Source organism: Puma concolor, chromosome B1 (assembly GCF_028749965.1).
Source record: "Puma concolor isolate L17-30 chromosome B1, mPumCon1.1.hap2, whole genome shotgun sequence".
NCBI classification, from domain to species: Eukaryota; Metazoa; Chordata; class Mammalia; order Carnivora; family Felidae; genus Puma; species Puma concolor.
The window spans coordinates 201,188,920-201,206,224 of NC_141670.1; the positions used below are offsets into that span (position 1 = coordinate 201,188,920).

The 17,305-nt window shown below is 50.7% G+C and overlaps 1 protein-coding gene and 1 long non-coding RNA gene across 2 annotated transcripts; both read right to left on the minus strand.

Annotated features, from left to right (window-relative positions):
• Positions 1-1,902: 1,902 nt before the first annotated feature.
• Positions 1,903-5,683, minus strand: LOC147582119 (uncharacterized). The gene is made up of 2 exons (XR_015250604.1): positions 5,161-5,683; positions 1,903-3,984 (listed from the first exon to the last, which is right to left on the minus strand). It is a non-coding gene; the product is annotated as an uncharacterized LOC147582119 (long non-coding RNA).
• Positions 5,684-6,193: 510 nt separating this feature from the next.
• On the minus strand, positions 6,194-17,288 carry TMEM128 (transmembrane protein 128). Its single transcript, XM_025921827.2, has 5 exons — positions 17,151-17,288; positions 15,157-15,298; positions 11,317-11,475; positions 8,204-8,312; positions 6,194-6,824 (listed from the first exon to the last, which is right to left on the minus strand). The coding sequence occupies exons 1-4, from the start codon at positions 17,245-17,247 to the stop codon at positions 8,213-8,215; spliced, it is 498 nt and encodes a 165-aa protein (XP_025777612.1). The 5' UTR covers positions 17,248-17,288; the 3' UTR covers positions 6,194-6,824; positions 8,204-8,212.
• Between the last annotated feature and the right edge of the window lie 17 nt (positions 17,289-17,305).

Here is a 17,305-nt window from a genome sequence, read left to right on the forward strand (position 1 = left end):
TCGAGAGGGGGCCTCCCAGGAGGGAACATCTGGACAGCAAGCATCCCAGGAGCCCCAGCAGGAGCTGAATGGTCTCTACGACTTAGCCTTAGAAGCCACACTAAGGCGTCATTTCCGGCATATTCTGTCGGTGAAGGCGGTCATGAGCCCATCCGGGTTCAAGGGAAGGGAGAAGTGGCAAAAATTCAGAGCCCCTTCTCAAGTCATTCCAGAAGGTTCTGCACGCAGCATATGTCAACCGGGTCAGCCTTGGGGAAGGACTTCTACGTTGCTGAGCGTGTGCACAGCCCTCCATCTGTGGGCGCGTGGAGGAAACGCTGGGTGGCTAGGCAGAGGCTGACAGACACCAACAGAACATGCTCTCTTACCCCCTCCCCTGCAGGCGGTGCCCCTGGTGAACACTCACGTGACTCATTTTTCACACTCTGAATCCGTGCAGACGGGCCCCTCCACATATTATTCCCCAAACCTCCTTGTCAGTAAGTTTCCAATTCTTTTCTTTCCAAGTCACTGACCATCCAGCCACGCTGGGAGTCTGTTAGCAACCATCCACAGGTTCATGTCCATTTGTACTCCGGCCATCTCTCAATCCGGCCAAAGTGGCCAATCAAACGTACCACTCAACATTCAGCCCGCTGGGAAGATCTTCCTTCACAGCCTTTCCTTCAGGGTCACCTTTGGGTGGGGCTGTAAGGCTGCAGCCATCTACGCGGGGGGACAGCGTATCGTGATGGCTGTTGCCGTCATATCATGCAGAACCACCTGGAAACTAAGCTGGAGCTTTTTCTCTGCCACTCATGAGAAGCTCCCCAAGGGACTGCAGGTGTAGATTAACGGAGACAGTGCAGGGGCGCCTGGGTGGCTCAGTCGGTTGAGCATCTGACTTCGGCTCAGGTCATGACCTCACATTTCGTGAGTTCGAGCCCCAAATTGGACTCACTGCTGTTGTCAGCACAGAGCCCACTTCGGATCCTCTGCCCAACCCCCCCCACCTCTGCCCTCCAGCCTCTGCTTGTGCACTCTCTCAAAAATAATTTAAAAAAATTAAAAAAAAATTTTTTATGTTTATTCATTTTTGAAAGACAGAGAGAAACAGAGCACAGGTGGGCGTGGGCGGAGAGAGAGGGTGACACAGGATCCGAAGCAGGCTCCAGGCTCTGAGCTGTCACCACAGAGCCCGACGCAGGGCTCGAAGTCACGAACCGCGAGATCATGACTTGAGCCGAAGTTGCTCGCTCAACTGACTGAGCCACCCAGGCGCCCCACATTAAAAAAAAAAAAAAAAAAAAAAAATTAAAAAGGAGACAGTATGCAGCAAAAATCGATCTCAAAGGCCCCTGAGCCACCTGTACATGCAACCGACTCATGGCTTCCAGTTCACGTTCAAGCTTATATACCATTTCTACTCACTAATGCATCACTGTGGGGCATGCCCAGCCTTGCTCTTGGTGGATCAGATGACATCCAGTTCGTGCCATAGGTAGGTGTCCATTTCTCAAGACCTGGTCGTACCCTGTCAGGCCCTGACTCTGGTGGATGAAATTTCCCAGACTGAGAAGTCAGCCAACTCGGATACTTTGCCCACAATTAAGTCCTGAGCCTGATCCTTCCCTGGGTCTACCCTGTAGCTCGAGGAGGTAAAGATTTCTTTAAATGCAGCCACAGATTGGGGCGCCTGGGTGGCGCAGTCGGTTAAGCGTCCGACTTCAGCCAGGTCACGATCTCGCGGTCCGGGAGTTCGAGCCCCGCGTCGGGCTCTGGGCTGATGGCTCAGAGCCTGGAGCCTGTTTCCGATTCTGTGTCTCCCTCTCTCTCTGCCCCTCTCCCGTTCATGCTCTGTCTCTCTCTGTCCCAAAAATAAATAAACGTTGAAAAAAAAAAAAAATAAAATAAATAAATAAATAAATGCAGCCGCAGAGATGACCTCTCATTCTTTGCAAACTGTTCTTGCGGAAACACCTCCAGCTCAGACACAAGGGGAAGACGGTGCAAAATGAAGAACCCTCAGGAGCTCAAACCTTTTCTGGGCAGGAAGCAGGCTGAGAAAGCTGGATTCCAAACTGTTTTCTTCCAGAAAAGAATGACACAGAGGGCGAATAGAGCCCAGAGGGTAGAGCCTGACACCTTGTCAGAGTCCTAGGAGGCAGCACTGGTCCCTAAGCAAGAGAGGGGGACCCGCGCCCAGCTGGATTTCTGTGGACCAGCGACTGTGTGCCTCGCTCCCCGCTTTTCGAATGTTACTGCGTGTACATGCGCCTGCCTCACCGCTGTATGTTCGGTGTGCGATCGACAGGTAACTCGCCTGTGAGGGTGGTCAGCTCGAGGCCCCCGCACCGCTCTTGATTCAGATGATGAGATCCTGGAGCTCAAGCCTGTGTCTGATGCTGGAACAGGATGGGGCTTCCGGGATTGGGACTTTCGCGTGTGGGAGGAACAGAGAGAATTTGTGGCCAGAGACTGTGGAGGTTTTAACACCCGGCTCACACGTTCCTTGACCCTCCTCCTTTAGGATGAGGGGAAGGTATGTCCCCTTGAATCTGGGGTCTGTAACTACTTGGACAATTTCTGAGCCCATGCTCTAAGTGGGGGCTTCCCGTCTCTGGGACATAGCGGTGGGCAGAGCGATGTCCCCAAAGGGGTCCACACCCTGCTCCCGGGAAGCTACCAACAACGCTGTGTTGCACGGCAAGAGGAACACTGATGGCGGATTAAGGACTTTAAAATAGGGAGAGCACCTGGGGTTGCCCAGGTGAGCCTGGCGTGATCACACGGGCCCCCCGAAAGCGGAGGCGGAAGGCAGAAGAGCGGATCTGGGCAATATGACAATGACGAGGAGGCAGGACAGGTGCGGCTTTGAGAGGAGGAAGAGCGCCACGAGGCGAGAAATGCAGGTGCCTCTAGAAGCTGGGAACGGCCCTTGCTGACAGCCAGCTCGGCATGGGGAGCTCCGTCCTCGGACCGTGAGGAATTGAATTCTGCTGCCCGCCTGACAGCATGGGAAATGGACTCCCCCCCTGGAGCCTCCAGAAAGGACCACAGCCCTGCCAGCACCCGTGAGCCCCACCGCAGACCTCAAACTACGGAACCGCGAGATAATCCATGTCTGTCGTTTTAGCTGCTGTCTGTGGCAGCTCGTTACAGCAGCTACCGACACCTACACAAAAGCTTTGGACCTGAGCGACTCTGCAGGGAGGAAACCCAAACTGCCCACCACCCCCAGCCCCCCGGGAGAGACCCTGTGCGGAGAGAAATCAGCAGCCAGCACCACCTCGCCGGCCCAGAGGGAACCGCCTTGGAAGGGGACCACCAGCCTGCCGGCTGGGTCACCCCATGTGGGGAGGAAACAGGTTGTCCCTGCAAATTCCTGTCCAAATTTCAGACACACGAACAAGACCACGGTGGCGGTGGTTTTAAGCCTAAACGTGTCTTGTGATTTGTTACGCGGATGAGGGGAACACACGCATGTGGGGGTGAGGCCAGGAGGTGAGACGTGGCCCGGGAGTGCCAGGCCTTTTGTGCTGGCCGCGGTGACAGGGATGAAGGGATTATGAGAAGAGTCCGGATGGCCCTGATGGTGTTCAGGTGAGTGCTGGGGGATAGCGGGGGAGCAGTGGCTGAGTTGGGGGGGTCACTCCTGCCACTGGAGGTGTGTAGGCTGGGGGGCACCCAGCTCCTGAGGTCCTCTTTGACTCCTCTTTACTGTAAACATAAGGCAACGTTCTAACACTCTTTTGCGAAAGTGTGACCTAATACAACTTTTTCAAAAAGGAGCACGACTGGAGAGCGTGGGCAGAGAGAGCTCTTTGGTGGAGTTTTGCCATTGGGGCGGGGTGGGGGGCAAAGAAAACGGCCATTAAGTGGAGCGGCATGAGGGAACCCGACTTGGGAGGGGGTGTGTTCGGAGATGGGAAACATAGCAATAGATCTGTGTGCACGTGGGAAGGATGCATCTCAGGGCACGACGAATACGCCCGAAGTCAGGTTCTGAAAGGTTTGCAAAAGCTGCGGTTAACACCAAAATCCAGGCGCTCACGCTGCTTTAGAAATAAAGCAGCCATACGTCCCACTTCTGCCCAAATGGGGAAATCATGGTCCTCGGCTTGGGGGCTGAATCTGACACTCGGGTGAGGAGGGTGTGCGGCCCCCACCAACTGCTCCACCTTCCCTCGGCCCAGAACCCTGCAACGCCTGCCCCTTTGGAGTCAGTCCTCAGTGCGTGCAAAATACTCCTGCTGCTGATTCCTTTAGTTTTGATGAATCCCATGGGCCTAGAATCCACCAGACTCTTTCCCACCTCGAGGAATACTGTGCTTGAATCGGTCTTTCAAGAGAAAAATGTTTTTAAGTGGAGGCATTTATCTGGACTGGGACTGCAGAGGGCACCTAATAACTTCTGTCACCTGGCCCCAGCCTGTCCCCCCACACTAGCCCACCTGCAGACACTTTGCAACTTTCCCTAGTCCCTTCCAGTGGCTGGCTGCTGCTGAAGAGAGCTTTTACGACCAAAGAGCCCCGACACAGCCAGGGTCTTAAATCCTTTTAGTCTCTTAGAAAGACCACTGTCCCCCGAGCTGGGTCCCAGACATAGACTGGGGGGTTGGGGGGGGAGTCCCAGTCTGGTTTTTATCCTAGTGAGCGAAGTTAGATCCCTTGATCTTTCTGTTCCCTGCCGATTCGAAGGCTCCAGCTTCTGCAGAGAGATCTCTCCCCAGACGGACTGGAACAGGGGAGTTCTCGACCCGGGCCGCACGCAGGAATCGCCTGGAGAACTTGTCCTGTGGAACAGCCCTGCTCCCCAACCACACCACCACCTCTGAGCAGCGGGCCTGGGCATCCGGGGTGCAAGCAGGTAGGAGACTTGGGCTTGAGGCTTGGGATGGCCAAAGTCAGGTACAGCTTTAAGAGCACGCACCTGCCTCTACCATATCGTTGGCCGTCGGGGTGGGGACTTACAAGTGCTCATTTAGTCTTGACTCTGAAGGGTGGTGCTCCTCCCACAGGACGGCCTGATACCGTTTGTACTTATTCAGCAGTTACAGTAACAGGGACAGACCCCTAAATAACACACGTGGCAGTTATTAACAGAAACAGGGACCACACATGATCCTGTTTCAAAAAACTTATTGAAAGGTCTCTTTCCAAGTAACAGCGTAATCTTACCGTCTTCTTGGCCACAGCGTCAGCGTTTGGCTCTCTGGGTTCTGACAAACCAGCGTCCGGAAATGCACAGCCTTAGCTTTCTATCCAAATGGAACTATGCTCTGCAATAAAAGATGGGGTGGGGGGATGGGGTGTCTGGGTGGCTCAGTTGGTTAAGCACCAGACTCCAGCTCAGGTCATGATCTCATGTCTCGTCTTGTCTTGTCTCATGTGAGTTTGAGCCCTGTGTCAGGCTCTGTGCTGACAGCTTGGAGCCTGGAGCCTGCTTCGGATTCTGTGTCTCCCTCTCTCCCTGTTCCTCCCCTGCTCGCTCGCTCGCTCTCCAAAATAAATAAACATTAAAAAAATTTAAGATGGGGGGCGCCTGGGTGGCTCAGTCGGTTGAGCGTCCGACTTCGGCTCAGGTCATGATCTCACGGTCTGTGAGTTCGAGCCCCGCGTCGGGCTCTGTGCCGACGGCTCAGAGCCTGGAGCCTGCTTCAGATTCTGTGTCTCCCCCTCTCTCTGACCCTCCCCCGTTCATGCTCTGTCTCTCTCTGTCTCAAAAACTAAATAAGTATTAAAAAAAATAAAAATAAAAAAATAAATAAAAAAAAAATTTAAGATGGGATGGTGGGGGGGGGGCCTGACCTTGCTCCTTACTTGTGAGGAAGCCCTCACGTGTGTGTACACAGGCTGGGCTTGATTCTGCCCGCTGGTCACGCCTGCCTCATCCCATCCCTGATCCTGGATCTACGTGGTCTTTCTTTCTCTCTCCATTACCATGAATGGAGTGAGCACCTACGTGTACCAGGCACTGTGGCGGGTGTTTTGTAAACATTAGCCCACGCCTTCCACGAAGTCCCCTTTGTCAGGGAGATGATAATCAACACCACAAAGCCCGTGCCGGTGAGGTTTAAGGCGAATGTAGTTGCATTTGAAAGCGTCTGTCTTCCTGAGGTCTCCGAAGAGCAGAGCAGACTTACACGGTTAATGCAAAGTGCTAACAGCTGAAACCAAACGTCCCAAAGTCTGCAGTAACAAAACCCACAGGAAAGTTATAAAAATATTTTATTTAAATGTTAAGGAAAAAGTACGTGTACTTAAAAATGAGTAAAAGTGCCCATGTTGAACAAATGCTAGAAACCCAGTAAGTTACACATGATAAAATCTAAAGTGGCAGGAACACATAAAATGCTTTCAAGTGGTCCTGTCACCTAACAAAACTATTATAAAAATGAGATCGCAATTGCAGAAGCTGGGTCAAAGGCACATGACATGATCATTCCTACATATACACACCCGGTGATTGCATACGATCAAAGGGCGAACAACTCTGCAATTTGGGGAGGACACCATGTACCTATCACGAAACTCTGCCTAAATGTTTACACCAATACTTTCTCCGACGATTCATCAGATTGACGCCACAAACTAATTATTTCTATTTTGAACAGAACATTTCTATTCTGAGTGTGAAAAACTCAGTAATCACTTGAGTGTGAAGACAGACAAACGAAATCGAATTTATTCTGATGTCAACCAGACTGCAACGTTATAGTTTTTCCGAGGAAACCACTCACTTCCTGGATATGAGGACACGTTGTAGCACTTCTGTTACACCTGCGATGCTGCCAGCTGGCTGGGTGTTGAATCGTTCGCGTTGAAGTGACACGCTCTTACACCTGAAAGAAAGCCAGCATTTATATTGAGTGAGACAGTCTGTCTTTTAAGCAGCTGGATTTCCTGTTTAAAAAGCACAGTTCAGGGGTGCCTGGGTGGCTCAGGTCGTGATCTCGCGGTCTGTGAGCTCGAGCCCCGCGTCGGGCTCTGTGCTGACAGCTCAGGGCCTGGAGCCTGTTTCGGATTCTGTGTCTCCCTCTGTCTCTGACCCTCCCCTGTTCATGCTCTCTCTCTCTCTTTGTCTCAAAAATAAATAAATGTTAAAAAAAAAAATTAAAAAAAAAAAAGCACAGTTCAGTCCACATGCCTGTAACACTCTCTGGCTCTCCATTACCAAAAACAAACTCACGTCAAGGGTCGAAAGCTCCTGAACGTGCGTAAAAACTGAAAACTGAACGGCGGAAAACGTAACAGTATCAGGGCGGAGGGGAAAAGCAGGACACGGGGTCAGATGAGGCTCCGTCCTGCGGCGACACATGCTGACCCGGACAAAGGGAGAGATGCCAGATGGCCCCGGACAGCACAGTGTGCAGAGGGGACTCTCCACCTCTGTGGGGCCACACACCTGCTAGTGACCACCTGCAGCCTGGCAGCGACGGGATTCTGTCCGTGTCTCCCTTATTTGGGTACAGTGACTCCCCTTAGAACTCCAAAGGGAGCACAGGCTGTTGGCTGAAATGCACGCCAATCCTTTACTTAGGATGTTAACATCCACTTCTCTGGGCCTGTTTTTATGCCTGTAAACTAACACATGAAGAAGTTTTCCTCCCAGCTCTGAAGTCAGCTGCGTAAAGAGAGGGCCGATCTTGGCTTTTTCACCGTGTCCCTAAGCACACAGAGGGAGTGCTCTCATGCATATTTGATAAAGGAGTCGTCTGGTACTCGACAGACAGACCCCGCCGTGTAAGGCAGCAGGCCCAGGGAGGCAGTCGTCCGTGGGGAGCAAGAGATTCTGTAAGTAACACGGAAGGAAAAGGCTGATGGGTCGTCCGTCAGATTTTTAAGAGGCAGCCAGAACAGCTCGAGTGGGTAAAAGTGCCCGTTCTTCCTACGTTCCTGCCCCCTAACAGCAACCTAGCCAGTCGTCTGGTGTGTATCAGGTGATAGAAGCCGACCTGGGTAGAAAGTGACCTACTGTGGGAGCTTATCTACACCGTAAGGTGTAAATACGACATCTCTGAAGGGCGGGGTGCCTTACCCCGGAAACAGTCATGGAGAACTAACTTATGCAGAAGGGGAGGGGTCTCGGTCCCTTTCATCTCAGAGTCAAAGGAAGGCACAGTTGGTAAGTGGTCCGTCACTGCTGTGCCACCTGGAAACGGTCACCAAAGACACTGGTCCAGTGAGTTCAGTGTTAGAAAGGCCGTTCCAGAACTCTTACCTCTGGACATCACCCAAGGAGTGAGATCAGCATCACAACGCCCATGAACTGAGTGAACAACACCAGCGGGGTGAGGAAGGACCACACGTGCCACAGGGCAACATTGAAGCTGAAAAGGATAAAACACACGCGGTTGGCCGCTCCAGCTGTAATCTATGCACGTACCCCGAGATCCCACTTTGAACTCCGTTTGGGAAAGTTCTCTTAGCCAGCCACTGTGTGTGTGTGTGTCATGTTTCCCAGAGATGTGGTTTGGCCAGCACTGGAAATATCACAAACTCTTCAGAGAGCACTTGGGACCGAACCACTGAAGGTCCTCCCCCGAGAGCTGGCCCAACAGGAACCCAAGTCTCTCAAAGTCAGTGTCTGTGGCGGCACATCGACGGCAATGGCTACAGCCTGCTTCCACGACCCGCACACTGTCAAACCATCAGAGTAAAGACACAGTTTCAAATAACTTTTTGTTAGAAATAGGATGAAAAACGTAATGACGTATAAGTTGCTATTACATCTCCCTTTCCGAAAAACACTATTCCTGTCACCAAGGTAAGAATAAGACAGCTTCTCAGTGCAAATGATCTTTATGGACTGAATTTGTAAGAGCAGAAGTTAAATAAATAGTTACTGGTTTCACTATGTAATAGTTTTTTAAATGGAACTTTAAACAACGGAACTTTTTAAATCCTACTGTTCTAAAAAAATAACCTTTCCGGGGTGATCTCACTCTTACGATGTAAAACACCACACCCGTGTGCCCACATCACTGAAGGGTCAGTAATAACACAACACAAGGTGATACATGTCAATGCCCTCCAATTTCAATGACAGAAAATCATAAAAAAACATTCAATTAAATTGAATAAGGCACAAAATATATGGTTTTTCCAAAATCCCAATGCAATTGACATAGAAAAAGGAAAAAAGCTAGAGAAATATATACAACATAGAAAGAACAGTTGTTCTCTCTGGCTGCAGGATCATAGGGATTTATTTCCTTTGTGTTTTTCTGTAATTAGCAGATTATTCTTCAGTGAGCAAGTATGCTTTCATACACATTAAAAAAAAATCAGTGTTTTTTCATCGACTACCTATTAAGAAGAGGGATATGGGGCGCCTGGGTGGCGCAGTCGGTCAAGCATCCGACTTCAGCTCAGGTCACGATCTCGCGGTCCATGAGTTCAAGCCCTGCATAGGGCTCTGGGCTGATGGCTCAGAGCCTGGAGCCTGTTTCCGATTCAGTGTCTCCCTCTCTCTCTGCCCCTCCCCCGTTCATGCTCTGACTCTCTCTGTCCCAAAAAAAATAAATAAACGTTGAAAAAAAAAAATTAAAAAAAAAAAAAAGGATATGGGTTGTGGCATTTTCCTGGTAGCAATGCAGTAAGAACAACTGTAAGTCTAGCCACCAAAGGAGAGCAGGTTCAATAAACCCAGGTTATGTCCCTGTGATGATAACTGTGTACAATTAAAAATAATGAGGCACATCCAGGGGCGCCTGGCTGGCTCAGTCGGTAGAGCATGTGACTCTTAATTTCAGGGTCCTAGGTTCAAGCCCCATATTGGGCATGGAACCTACTTAAAAATAAAATAAAATAAAAATAAAGAGGCGCATTTTTTTGTACCAATATGGACAAATTACCAATGATATGGCTCCTTTAAAAAAAAAATGGACAATCACTTTGGGGAAAAAAAAAATTCAGCTGTTTACTGCAATTGGAGATATGTATAACCTGTAAGCCAGCAATTTCACCTCTAGAGACATGTACACACACGCGTGTGCACACATACCTCCACCAGACACGCGTGCACATGCGCATGAGACTCACACACAAGAATGTTAACAGCGTCATTAACAACAGCACCAAACTGGAAACGATCCAAATGCGATCAACAGTAGAAGCGATAAACGCTCGGGTCTAACGGGAGATGGGGTGAGGCAGGATGAGACCGACACACTCAGCAGGAAGAAAAGCGAGGCTTTGCGCACACTCTGTACAGCACTGTCTAAACTACAACCCTGCTCGTGGGACACGTTTTCTTTCACAGTAAAGACAGCAGCTTTCTGTTTGTTCTGAAGTTTCGAGTGTGAGAGTGATAAACAGGTAGCAGACATAGCACTGCATGCAAACAGCCAAATGTAAAAGAATACGGAGTGCCTGAATCCATTTCTATGAAGTTAAAAAAATAGACAAAACAAAAACAGAATATTTAAGAGATGCCAAAGAAAGCAAGTCCCACGTGGGTCGGGACAGTGTCTGTCCATGGGCAGGAAGGAAAGCGCCCTGGCTGGGGCGGGGGGCGGGCAGAAAGGGATTACGGGGCTGGTACGGTTCTCTTTCTTGACCTGGGTGAGGGTTCGCCAGTGCAGTGGTTAACTCATTCAGCTGGACAACTTAAGTTGTTTCCACTTTCCGTATTACATTTCCCAATCAGCACGATGCAATTAATTAATTTTTAAACTTACATCCAAGTTAGCATATAGCGCTATAATGATTTCAGGAGTAGATTCCAGTGATTCATCCCCTACGTATCACACCCAGTGCTCACCCCCACCAGTGTCCTCCCTAATGCTCCTTACTTATCCATTTAGCCCATCCCCCCACCCACAACCCCTCCAGCAACCCTCAGTTTATTCTCTGTATTTAAGAGTCTCTTATACTTGTCCCCCTCGTTTCACAATGCAAATGATTTCAAAAGCAAAACGCAGAATATATACATATAGCACGTCAACATTTGTGTTTTAAATAGCTAAATACGCAGGACACCTGGGCAGCTCCGTCAGTTAAGCGTCCGACTTCGGCTCAGGTCATGATCTCATGGCTCGTGGGTCGGGCTCTGTGCCGACAGCTCAGAGCCTGGAGCCTGCTTCGGATTCTGTGTCTCCCTCTCTCGCTTCCCCTCCCCCACTCACATTCTGTGTCTGAAAAATGAATAAACCTTAGCTAAAAAACCATAGCTAAATACGTAAAGAACGATCCTACTAGAAAGGGCCTCTGAGACTAGCAATGACAGAAGGCCATTTTCCCGTTTCTCCTTTTCTGTAAGCTTCGTGCCCCGTACATCGGCACCTGATCACAACACGCTTTATTCCCCTGGTTGTTGCAAAGTTAACTCACCAGACGCCGGCCGCAATAAAAGCGGCGGTTGTCACGGGTATCAAGGCTGGATACTTGACGTCGTAATCTTCAATCCCGTGGCACCACTCCAGATAGAGGATGCAGTAACACGCAAGCGACAGGCTGATCAGCAGGAGGGTGCCGCCAGCCACGAACCAGCTGCAGAGACCAAATGACACAAGGGTTGCCAGCAGACTTAGCGCCTCAGCACGCGTCTGAAAAAAGGTTTTCACCAACAGCCTAAAAATCGATTGCTACGCAGATCAACTGGGCGAGGGGCCCACAGGGGCCCACAGCTCCCCAACCCCCGCTTTCAGATGGCCTCTGTCGAGCGGGAGATGGGGTGACACAGGACGGGGGCGGCAGGTGCAGCAGGAAGAAAGTGAGGCTCGAACAGCCGTGCACTCCCCACGCTCCACAAACCACCACCCGAAGCACAAGTCCGCTCGTGGTGTCGCATCTCCTTTCACGACACGGCAGCTTTCCGTCTCTTTCTGAAGTTTTGAGCGGGAGAGTAAGAAATGGGTGCCGTGAACTCCTCTAAGGTAAGGAGGCTTTCTGGGAGGACTGAAAATCAGATCGGAAGGTGGTTACCTCAAACTGCCTCTCGGAACAGATTTCTGAGTGAGACACCCATTTCTAGAATATTCCCAGTCTCCCTCCAAGGGGCAGCGTCTTTTTCCTCACTTGGAATTCTACCCCAGCGCTGACTCAGTGTGGGTGAGGCGGCCTCCTTGGCCCCTGCTGGTTGTGGGAGGAGGCTAGATTTGGGGAACGAAGCCCTCTTCCTGTCTCCCAACGTCTCCATTCTCTTTCGCTTCTTCATGGGGAGAAGACGGGCGTTCCTTGCAGACGAGAGAGGGGTCACGAGGGTCTGGAACAGTCACAGTCACACAGGCACTGAGTACACTTCCAGCCATGGCAAGCTTCCAGGTTCCTTTAAGGCACCGAATGACACTGCAGTGCTGGGATCAGTTATGAGAGGCGGGATAGCTCAGTGTATGGAGCGTGGCCTTCCAAATCTGCCTGTCTGGGTTTGAAGCTCAGCCCCAGCACGACTAGCTTTGTGGCTCTGAGCAAGTTACTTAACCTCAGGGTGTTCTAGAAACGTTAGTAGGACCTCACAGAACAGCTGCGAAAACCACATAGCACTCTGAAAAGTGCTGCCCCATAGCGAGCAGCATTATTCCGCTGGTGTGATCGATGGAAAAAATACCGCCACGTTCCTCCTTCAGGGTCTTCAAAGGCCTCTCTTCTGCTACAGTGTCATTCTCAACAGGGGCGATACTGCCCCCAAAGGGAAGAAATCCTCCTCCTCTTTCTGTATGCACAGAGAAACTCCTGCAGGACGTTACGGGGTGGGTAGGAATGAAACGTCTCACGGAGGCTCCTCGGGAGGTGGCAACAAAGGTTGAGGAACACTGTGCCAGAGTCACGGTGACCTCCTTGCTCGGTCAGGATCCTTCCGTCTGTTCCAGGTTTTAACTCCACCTGGAACCCTGGTGCGGCTACTGTGTCCAGATATGGCAGAGGACAGAAGCAGCTGGAAAACCCGCCTGAACCAAAACGCGACTGCAAGTCAGAGGCCCTCCACCCTGGCATCGGAGTCCCTTGGCAAGGTTGCCAAGGGAAGCCATCTTGCCCCCGGTTTCCCAAACTCTGACTCGGTGGGTAACGAGGAAGAGCCTGGTATCTGGGCTTGTGATTTCCGTTGTAGTTTTAACCAGCAACTCGGCTCACAGACATGAACGGGATTTTCTTAAAAACTGATTTCCAACCCATCGTGACGCTTCGCTTTGTTTGTTAACATAGACCTGTGTCTCCTATCTCTGAACATCGTCTTGCAGCCTTGCGTAGATTGGAAGAACCCTAATGCCTCGAGCTTCCGAACTTGGGGGCTAACGGCAGGGCAAGAGATGAGGAATCACTTCAGGTAGATTTGTACGGCGGCAGAAGGCGGCCCGCAACCCCTCTTGGGTACGGCCCTCGTCCGACGGCCGCTCAGACTCCCCACTGCTTACCGAGGCCCTTGGCAAGAATATAGTGCCACTCAAAATCCTCAGCCTTTGAGTATCCGTTCAGGTCTTTTGTCTCTAAGGTGATACTTTTCTGAGGCCAGGCCGGTGACTACTGTGTCCTTCTCCTGCCCCACAGCCCCGGCTCTGCTACGGGACAGCGCGGGCTCCTGGGCGGCCCAGTGACTACGGCAGGTGCCCGCAACACCTCAGAAGTGTAACTGTCCCTTAGCTCAGCATTTCCTTCAACTAGCGAGAATACTTAAAATAAGGAGACAGAGAGGGAAAGCCTCCTCTCTCTCCTAAAACCTCCAAAAGGCCTGCCTCCCGAGGCTGAGCTGACTAGGTGCCCCTTCTAGGTGTCCCACGGCATCCTGGGCATATGCTTACAGCACGCATCACATGACCCATTCACCCGTCTTGGCCTGAAAGGGGCTACTTGGGGGCTGGAAGTGTGCTTCCTTGATCACTGTCACCACAGCCGAACACGTCTCAGGCTCTCGTGTCGTATCTGAATAATGAAGAGGCCGCTGCTCCCGGCAGCGTGCAAAACAACTACTCATCCTCTTTTCCCAGCCCAGGCTCTACACCGACTGAGTTAGGCTGATGACATCAACTGTCAGCTCTTTTACTGACGGAGCTGCAGGAAGGTGGCTTTGGTGACCAGACGTGCCACCAGGTTCCAAGTTGACATGAAAACCTAGAGACCCTCTCGGGTTGGGGCTGCCCCCAGAAATGACGGCACAGAAAGACAGACCAGAATCTGGGCTTCCCACAGACGGCTGGCTCCCAAGAGAAAGAAGGTGCCTTCGACACGTGGCTGGTTCTTCATCCCAAACTCGGTCAGGGAAGGGGCAAGCAGGGTAAAGGGCAGGAAGACAGGAGTGTTTAAGGAAAGTTCTAGCTCCTGGCATTAAGGCAAGAGACGAATAGGCTTTTATGGAACAACTGAAACAAGTCCCATATGCCTCCTTTCTCCTGAATGCATGCTCTGTGCACCTCCCGGCTCTCCCTCCCGCAGTCAGCGTCCGAAGGCCTCTGAGGAGAAACTGTGCGTCACCCCTATGAAGACACAGGATCAAACGGTCCTATCCGCACCTTTCTAGCCCTGCTGGTCCCCGTGCTCGCATCCTGTGCAAACCACCGCTCCCAGTGCCAGCTCAAAGCTCACCAACGTCTCTCCCTCTTGGCTCTGCTGTGTGGGGGCCTCTAGAACACTCTTCAACATTCAGTGAGGACTCAGGTATGATTCACAACCTTGTCCCCCCCATCAGTTCCTGAGATCATACCGAAGAGATCTTAATCCTCATGAATGACGGACGATTTGACATCAGGCCTCAAAGCTCCCGACTCCTCCTCTGAGTGACGTCAACCCTAATTCAATCACTCCCCGTAGTTACTTTGTTAGCTGTAACTATGCTCTGCAAACAAACTCTGAGGCCCTGTTCTCACCCGCCAGGGTCCTCGCTCCCTCCTCCCGGTGCTCCTGCACTGTCTTCAGACAGACTGTCAGAATCTTTCTTCTTCCATTTTTTACACATGGATTAGGTTCTTCTTAAATTCACCACCTTCCCCATCCTCCAACAGACTTGTGCTGAAAGGCATACTGAAGTACTTTCCAGTTTCATCCGTTCGGCTGTATGTGTCCCAAGCACACACTCTCTTGGTCACTAGTGACCTTTGTGTCACTTTGTGTCACCAGTACCTCCAACACCGTGCCTGGCAGGAAGTAAGAGGTTTCTAAGCATTTGAAGAACGCAACTCACAAGACACTATGAGCAATGAGACGAGGGCGCTTAATTACGAAGCAATGAAGTTTTCTCACCTATTGGTGTGGAAGTTTTCTTTAACGGTTTTAAAGAAATCAACATAGTAGGTCACAACAATGGATGCCAGAATCCAGAATCCAGAATGGATGTTAAGTCTTGGAAGAGGTTTCTCCTTTCTCTCAACAGCGGTAGAGACTTCTGCAAATAAGGGAGATTTCAACTTATCAAATTACCATAAATTTATGAGGAAAAAGAACACCTATTTTAAGCCGGATAAAATAATTTCCTAGAGCTTTCCCAAAGCCAGACTCTCTCCAATTAGAGAACAGATTTCTTCTGTACAGCCACCAAAACACGTTTATATTTGCAGGAATAATTAATAGGAACCTGCTATAAAACATATTCAGTATAGTCAACTTGTTCCCCCTAAACAAATTTAAAATCAAATTTACAATATTACCATCTTTTGGAAAGAATGACACCATCTGGTAGTACAGGAATTTTAGTATCATGTTTCAAATATTGCCTAGGAAAGCAATTAGTCTTGTTAATTAAGAAAAATGGAGACAGCAGACATTAGAGCACAAAATGGACTTGTAATTTCCCCCAAATACTTTTGACTACATTTTAATTATTTCAACGTTTATTTATTTTTGGGACAGAGAGAGACAGAGCATGAACGGGGGAGGGGCAGAGAGAGAGGGAGACACAGAATCGGAAACAGGCTCCAGGCTCTGAGCCATCAGCCCAGAGCCCGACGCGGGGCTCGAACTCACGGACCGCGCGATCGTGACCTGGCTGAAGTCGGACGCTTAACCGACTGCGCCACCCAGGCGCCCCTATTTTGAACAGATTTGATTCTCAAACCAAAACACAATACCTGGTTTTTATTTTTTTAAAATTTTTTTTCAACGTTTTTTATTTATTTTTGGGACAGAGAGAGACAGAGCATGAACGGGCGAGGGGCAGAGAGAGAGGGAGACACAGAATCGGAAACAGGCTCCAGGCTCTGAGCCATCAGCCCAGAGCCCGACGCGGGGCTCGAACTCACGGACCGCGAGATCGTGACCCGGGCTGAAGTCGGACGCCCAACCGACTGCGCCACCCAGGCGCCCCGAGTTATTTCTAACAAATTCCCCAGAGGAGTGACATGCCCCCCCCCCTTAATTCTCGTGAGAACCTTTGGTATACATCTGAGACCCCCGACCTCGAACAAACCATCTGAATCCCCAGGAGCCTTGTTCATAATACAAATTCTGGGAGACAGCCTCAGAATTTGTAAATAAGAATGCCTGGGCATGATGTTTTCTGCGTTTATTTTTCAAAGGGTAGTAAGAGCACGATTTGCAAAATACAGGGCAGAAAAATCTAAAATGAACTCTCTTTCCCCTATCCTTAACCCTAGTTTCTCAACCCCAAAGCAACTACCAACACCAACTTCTATGAATTCTTTCACATTCTATGCATTTACAGGTGAACACACATCACACGTTACCAGGTCTGTACCCAAACGGTGGTACAGCGGACTTTGTCCTGCGCCTCCCTGTGAAAATCATCCCCATAGGGCGAAAAAAGTCTGCCTGCCGTGTCATGTAGGAGTACATCCAAATGTATTTAAGCAGCTCTCTGCTGATGGGCAGTTAGACATTTTCAGTCGCTCGCCACTACGAGGAATGCTGAGGTTAAACACTGTGCACATACGTCCTCGTGTACTGCTACGAGTATGATGCTTTGGTAGATTCTTAGAAATACAACCGGATGGTATTTTTTATTTAAATGGAGAATGCCAAAACAGGTGTCAAACCAGCTCTCCTGGGAATCCTGAAGCACAGCTAGGATGAAGATGCGCGGGGCTACGCGATCACTAGGAATCTCTCAGGGACGCTAAATACCCGACTTGCAAAACGGCTTGGCAAGCCTTGAATAAACGAAACCTGGTCCCTCCTGCCAGGACAGGGCTGCGGAAGGTCCGCGGGGCCGGCCGTTTCCGGGCGCCTCGACTCCGGATACCTCAGCGCAGCCCGGGGCGCGCCCGGGGGGAGCGCCTCACCCGGCCTGGCGTAGCCCTCGCTGTCCAGCGGGGCCTCGGTGTCCCGCGGAAACAGGTACCGCCGCCGGAGCTGCTCCCGGGCCCGCGAAGCGTCCATCTTGGCAACGCCCAGAAGCGCGACGGAAGTGACGTAACGACCGGAACTTCCACCATCG

What these genes read in the sequence shown, in the direction of transcription:
- TMEM128 (XM_025921827.2), bottom strand. Translation starts at nt 17,247, where the DNA reads ATGGACGCTTCGCGGGCCCGGGAGCAGCTCCGGCGGCGGTACCTGTTT. An exon ending in CGAGGGCTACGCCAGGCCGG is followed by an intron (nt 15,299 to 17,150) that starts GTGAGGCGCTCC and finishes CCTTATTTGCAG; the next exon opens with AAGTCTCTACCGCTGTTGAG. An exon ending in GAAAACTTCCACACCAATAG is followed by an intron (nt 11,476 to 15,156) that starts GTGAGAAAACTT and finishes TGGTCTCTGCAG; the next exon opens with CTGGTTCGTGGCTGGCGGCA.